This window comes from Nerophis ophidion, linkage group LG28, assembly GCF_033978795.1.
Source record: "Nerophis ophidion isolate RoL-2023_Sa linkage group LG28, RoL_Noph_v1.0, whole genome shotgun sequence".
NCBI lineage: Eukaryota > Metazoa > Chordata > Actinopteri > Syngnathiformes > Syngnathidae > Nerophis > Nerophis ophidion.
In genome coordinates this window covers 26051475-26058660 of record NC_084638.1, presented here as the reverse complement: position 1 = coordinate 26058660, position 7186 = coordinate 26051475, and the positions used below count along the sequence as shown (strand labels likewise).

Here is a 7186-nt window from a genome sequence, read left to right as displayed (position 1 = left end):
GGGGTCTCAGAATGTTCCACTACAGAGGGGTCTGGGGCCAAATGAAATATAAACACTGAATGAGTCCTTCTACACTAAAGTGGATTACAAGCGAGTACCATTGCGGCCCATATGGACGGACCACAGCTAAGAAACAGATATTTATTGGCGGCTTCCAAGGGGTACTCGCAGCCAAACAGTGGGCCCCAGCCCTAGGATTAAGAAACACTGTTGTAAACAATAGAACAGCCTCCTGCCATAACAATATAACATTTGGTACACAAATGATCATTGAAACATGTGGAAATTGGTTACAAAAGCTACTAATATACCTGATTATGTAAGCAGTAACATACTGCGTCATTTCCAGCTGCATTTTTTTTTAATTTGGAAACAACTTTGAACTGTAAAAGGATATTAGCCGCTAGCTTGTTAGTGAGGTTGCATCACTGCCAAATTTGCTTGACACAGCACAGCTCAATATGCATTATCACAGTATAACCTGGTACTAAAAGCTACATCATAGGGCCATTTTTTACAACATATACCACGCAAACCTAGACCAAAATATTGAACATGTTTACCAAGGAAACATCCTACCATAGAATGAACTTGACAGGTACAAGGGCCTACTTAAAACCGTCTCTGGCCTGACTTTGGTTGACCAAAGCTTTCTTGAGCTTGACCTCCTCAATATCGTCCCAATCAGGAAGGGTACTGCATCTCAGGACATACGCTGCAAGGCAAGAACATAATCATCAGCCATTCGTTATTTTGCCACATCAGTTTCTACAGCTATCAAATATATGCAATGCAATGCAATAACAATAATAATGCAAATCAAATGTAATGCTTTTTAATGCCATTTTGTTACTACTTAAAAAAATGTAATGCCCATGTGCGACTGCATTTAGTTGTTTTTTTTACATCATCAAAAGCTTCCAATGATCTGTATACACACAGTTGCAAGCATTAGACAAGTAAATGAGTTGAAAAGTTGACATGAACTGTTACTATCTAGTGTATTAGAATTGGATTACAAAGCTGTTTCATTGGAGAATGAACTTTTATTGATTTATTTTTGTGGAGTAGCATCTGGTGTTTTGACTGTGTGCGTGGCCGTAGACAATCGCTCATTAAAAGGTTCGACTATCCAAAATATTAAAGGAGAACTGCACTTAAACCCTCGAAACAAACATCCCATTCTGCATCAGATGATCAATATAATATACCCATTAGCAATTTATTTAGTTGTGTCTGTTTGAAACATGCTGTAAGTATATATATATATATATAAGTATATATATATTCTCTGAAATTATGACTTATAATAGCCACAAACCATTTTTAATCAGGATACAATTTGTTTTAAAATAGTTCAAAGGTTTTATGGAAAAATAAATGAACATCATACTAGGATTGCAAATGATGCATGTGTTTGGAAATGGATGATCGATTTAAACATTTTAGAAAAATACAGAATAATATTGGTAAAAATGCCAATAAAATGCATTTTAAAAAAGCTCTAGCAATTAAACATATTGCATTTCTTGTATTTACACCCTCTCTGTTGTTTCAAATGTTTACAGTAAACAGCAAGTATGTATCAAGTGTCCGGCAGCTGAAGGAACTTGTATTCATTTATTGTGGGAATGTCAGAGAATGAAATAGTTGTGGTCTGCTGTGAAAATGGCCTCTTTTGTCCATCCTAGGCTAGCATAGATCACTTGAGGGAATTGCGTCACAACAGTTGCTAATGTTAGGCAAGTTAGCTCATATGTGTTGAAGTGGAGATGATTGAAATAAACGACTCCGTGTCGGCTCAGCTTCTCCATTATCCTGACATGGTGTCACAGTTAAGGACTACACGCCTACAGTGACCAAAGAATGGAAAAGTTTATGCCCCCAGAGCAGTTTCATTTTGCTTTATTGAAGCAGTGCTTTTGTCGTGTTCCCACCTTACAATACCTCTTGTATGCAGTTTGAAAGCCGCAGTTCAAAAAAGAAACACACAGACAGACTAACAATTTCGATGACTGTAACCTTCTTAAGTTCATTTTCCTTTACCGTTTGACATATTGACTGTCCGCCATGTCCTACAATCACATTACATTTTTTAAATGCCTCTGGGCAATGCATTTAATGCATTTTTATTGCCGTTTAAAGCCTTCATTTACGCAAAACCATTAATACACACACTGAGAAGCCTGTCAAGAGTCTTGGGCGTTGGTATCATGCCACCCTCAAGGACACGGGGCAGGTGGACCAGCTCAAGCAGGACACTATAACTGGCCTTGAAAACATCGATAAGACCATGCTCCCTGGCCGGTTGAAGCTGTGGTGCCTCCAATTTGGGTTGCTACCCAGGCTTTTGTGGCCTCTGACCACCTATGACGTACCAACCACAAAGGTAGAAAAGTTGGAGAGGATGGTTAGTGCATTTGCTCGGAAGTGGCTGGGTCTTCCCAACTGCTTCAGTAACATCGGACTGTATGGAAGAGGTGTTCTGGAGCTTCCTGTTTCCAGCCTAGTAGAGGAGTTTAAGTGTGCAAAGGTAAGGCTGGAAATGACACTAACAGAGTCTCGTGACCCATGCGTTGCCCAAACAGCTCCTACCTTGGTGACCGGAAGGGAATGGACTGCAGCGGCAGCTACTCTGCAAGCAAAGGAGGATCTTAGGCACAGAGACATCATTTGCCTCGTGCAGCAGGGAAGAGGAGGCCTTGGCCTTAGTGAGAGCAGACCGTTGTGGCGTAATGCGGCTCCAGCTCAGCGACGACAGCTGGTTGTAGAGGAGGTACGTCGGCATGAGCAGGCAGCAAGATGTGCAAAGGCTATCTCACAAGTTAAGCAAGGACAGTGGATGAGCTGGGAAGGAGTCGAGAGGAGAAGGCTCTCATGGAGGGAGCTGTTGGGCATGGAGGCAGTTCACATCAGCTTCATCTTACGCTCCACTTATGATGTCCTTCCCTCCCCCTCCAACCTCAAACAGTGGTATGGAGAGGACCCTACATGCCCCCTCTGTCCATCTCCAGCTAACCTCAAACACATTCTCGTTGGCTGCAAGACAAGTCTGTCACAAGGGCGGCACAACCAGGTTCTGAAGTGCCTAGCAGCCACGTTAGAGGCCAGAAGAGCGAAGATCAATGCCCTGCCCCCGCCAAAAGTACATCCTACAGCCACAAGAGAGTTCATCCGAGAAGGTGCAGAGTCCACCAAAGGCCATATAACAGACATAGGCCAGCTCGGAAGGGCTCGTGACTGGAAAATGGCGGTGGATCTTGATCAAAAGCTCTGCTTTCCTTCAGAGATAGCCATGTCAAACCTCAGACCAGACCTTGTGCTCTGGTCCTCCTCACTGCGTATTGTGTATATAATAGAACTCACGGTTCCCTGGGAGGCTGCTGTGGAGGAGGCATTCGAACGCAAAAGCCTTAAGTGCACCGAACTGGCAGCTGATGCTGAGCAGAATGGATGGAAGGCCAAGGTCTGCCCAGTGGAAGTTGGCTGCAGAGGTTTTGTGGGCCAGACAACAATCAGGCTGCTTAAGGACATCGATTTTGAGGCCAAACCCTGCGAAACACCATCAAAGCCCTCTCAGGAGCAGCAGAGACAGCCAGTCGGTGGCTGTGGGTGAAGAGGAGAGACACCATCTGGGGATGTAGTAAGACCTAGACCACATAATGGTTAAAAGAAGAGGGGGGCTCACCTGGGACGCCAGGTGTTGCCGATGAGCCCTCTGGAGGTGTCGTGGGCCTATCATTGAAACGCCGGTGAAGGAGGGTGCCCACCTGATGACCCCAATGAAGCTGACAACCATTACCCTTCCTCCTCTCTGCCCCCCATCTTGCAATCCCACCCAACCAGGTCTTACACCACAACCGCTCTGAGGCAGCGCTGAAGGAGGTAGCCTATTATTTCCACTCTACTCAGGTTATCTTGTATCATGGGATTGTTCTATCGAGTCCTAAAATTGAACTTTATTGCCGTTTAAAGCCTTCATTTACGCAAAAGCATTAATACACACAACCACACTTCAAGTTGATGGACATAAAACTATATTGCTCATCATAACGCTAGTTTTTAGTCTATAACAAATTGTAATGATGCAACATTCAGTGATGCTTCCAGTCTGCTGTAATCGAAAAGGGATCAACATTTCTCATATTGAACTTCTATTTCATTATTGTTACCCAATTTTGGCCTGAAAACACCCTCTGTTTGGGAAAACTTACTAAGGATTCAATCCACTTTTTTCCGGTTAAGGATGCGCTTTGGTGTTCCTGCAGGTTTGTTTCCAGGGCGTCAAAAAGGGACAGCATTTTGACACTCCTCTACTGTAGAAAAAAGAGGTCCAAATAAAGGCATACATTTGGGCTTTGCAGCATGTCTCATGGCAGCAAGGCGGAACAATGATATGAATACGCCGCTCTCAGGAAAGAGCTCTTGCTGGCCCGATTGTTGAGGAGGGCCGTCGCTGTATTTGTCTCCAACCAAGTCGCAGAGAGTTTGAAGTACTCTGACTTGGACCGGATCTGAAAGGGAAAAAATAGCACAAACAATACCAGAATGAGAAAATGTGTTCAAAGCCCAATCACAAGTTTAAGTCAACAAAACAATGACATCATGAATGGTACTTACCTATTTTCAAGAGGACTTCTTCAATTCCTTCTTTTTCTGGCCACATTTTTTCCAACTCCTCCCTACATCCATCACATGGCGTCCATGATTTTTCTGCCTGTGGTTGATAACAGATAGTGTCCTCAATAGATGGGTTGCCTGCATCTCTCCTGTCTGGTGCCAGGAAAGCTGCCTTTTTATTCTCAGGTGGATTCAGGTAGCAAGCTATTGTGTACGCCGGGTGAAGGACCATAGGTGTGGACATTTGGTGGTGGGCCAGCGGTGTTGAAGTGGTGTGGGGATGGGGGGGGTGTACAGCCTCCATAGAGTGATCAAACTTGGCTGGTGAGGCCATTGGTTGATGGGCAGGATGCATGGTCTTCGTAGGGAAATAGACCTTTGATGTTGAGACCATATGGCAGGGGTGTCCAAACTTTTTCCACTGAAAAATCAAAGCAAGCGGGGGCCATTTTCATATTTTTTATTTTAAAAACCAATACAATATATGTATAAAAAATATACATTTAGGCCTCCACTCAGTTATGATCCCGGGGACCCCAAAGGGTTTCGGTAAAAAAAATATATTAAAAATGTGTCATTATTCAGTATTATTAGTATTGATTGAAACTTTTATTAGTAGATTGCACAGTTCAGTACATATTCTGTACAATTGACCACTAAATGGTAACACTCCAATAACTTTTTCAACTTATGTCGGTGTCGGGTTCCACGTTAATCAATTCATATTAAAATCGTAATGAGTGATCCTTCGAGCTGGATTTGAACCAGTGCCCTAAGGAACTCAGCATTAGCATATCCAGCTTTCCACTCTATCAATTGAGCTATCGAAAGGATTAGCTGATACTGCGCACTGGCACAGGGTTTCGCACTATGAGCTCGACGCATGCATTGGTGTTGCCAGACCCATCACTAGTGATCATTCAGAGTAATCGGAGAAAGAAATTGCACTGGCAGCCCATGCGTACTGTGCCTTCTGGGCAACAGTAGAGATGGTATGCCCAGCCACCAGGGAGTCTGGCCGCATAGTCGTTATAGCTGTTCAACCAACCTTTTTAAGTTACGGTTGGGTAGTTAACATGGGCGCCGATTGCATCGTACCTTGATAACTGTTCAGCCAACCCTTTCAAGTTACGGTTTTAACAAGTAACAAAAGTTGAAACCGTGAGTCAGGATGGTGTGTGGAAAAGCTCATTCCTCTTGTCAGTCTCCCAGATGATAAAATTGTTAAAGCAAAAGTTTTGATGAAAGTTCTGATAAAATGTGACATTTTGATTGGTTTTACTGTTGACTTGAGATTTTGAAGTGCTGCCCAAAAGGTGTCAGATGGAGAAGTAGACTGTCAGTGTTCTATTAACAGCAAAACCCTTGGACTTTGAAAGTTGTAACATGTTGAAAAATGTGAAAGGAGCAATTGTGGGAAAGAGGGCTTTGTAAAAGCAAGAATTCTGGAAAATCCTGGACTTTTTTCTTGCATTCCATTGAAAGGTCAAAACTTTAGGTGCCGATTTTAAGTTAAATTTAATGATATGCTTGTGTAAGAACCACAAGTATTAAATGGTAATGGTGCAATATTGGGAGATACAGTATCCTGGGTGTTTCAAAACCAACAATGTTCACTACATTGAACACAAAACTATCTCTTACAAAACCGTAAAAACATCCACACTGTGGATTTTGTGAACTTTTCCACCCCCAATATATACTTATAATATATCTGTGTTGGCCCTGTGATGAGGTGGCGACTTGTCCAGGGCGTGCCCCGCCTTCCGCCCGAGTGCAGCTGAGATAGGCTCAAGCACCCCCCGCGACCACAAAACGGGACAAGCGGTAGGAAATGGATGGAGGGATCCAATACCAATTAAATACAGGGGATAACCTGGATATTTGCCATTTCACATTTTCAGTAAAGAAAACTAGACATTATGTTTTTTGGGAAATATTTTAGTTGGATTTTTTTGTTGTTGTTGCAGAAAACACATAACCATTCCATAACCCGATCAAATATTGATGACAATATATGTAGACAAGAATGGACTCAATCTCATCCCGCTGGTATCGATCCAATACCAATGCTGCCAAACAACATGGCCTTTATCAAAAGGTTTATGAGATGTATTATATATATATATATATATATATATCCATATATACATATACATACATAATATACATATATAGATAAATATATATATATATATACACACATATATATATTGTATATTTATATGCTCATATATGTACATATATATATATATACATACATATGTATATATTATATACACACATATATACTTATAAATACATAAATATATATATATATACATATACATACATAATATACATATATAGATAAATATATATATATATATATACACACATATATATATATATACACACATATATACACACACACACACACACATATATATATATATATATATATATACATATATATATATATATATATATACACATATATATACACATATAAATATGTGTGTATGTGTATAAATGGGTTTTCATTTTTTTTTTAAGGTGGCCGCCTTAACAACCAAGCCACCGCCTA

General features: G+C 41.3%; 1 protein-coding gene across 1 annotated transcript; it reads right to left on the bottom strand.

Annotated features, from left to right (window-relative positions):
• Positions 1–4284: 4284 nt before the first annotated feature.
• LOC133544943 (uncharacterized) lies at positions 4285–5020 on the bottom strand. Its single transcript, XM_061890190.1, has 2 exons — positions 4621–5020; positions 4285–4514 (listed from the first exon to the last, which is right to left on the bottom strand). The coding sequence occupies exons 1-2, from the start codon at positions 5012–5014 to the stop codon at positions 4285–4287; spliced, it is 624 nt and encodes a 207-aa protein (XP_061746174.1). The 5' UTR covers positions 5015–5020.
• Between the last annotated feature and the right edge of the window lie 2166 nt (positions 5021–7186).

Excerpts from the sequence above, each read along its gene's own strand:
- LOC133544943 (XM_061890190.1), bottom strand. The coding sequence starts at position 5,014 with ATGGTCTCAACATCAAAGGTCTATTTCCCTACGAAGACCATGCATCCT. Across the intron at positions 4,515-4,620 it reads AGAAGTCCTCTTGAAAATAG|ATCCGGTCCAAGTCAGAGTA; the intron begins GTAAGTACCATT and ends TTTCCCTTTCAG.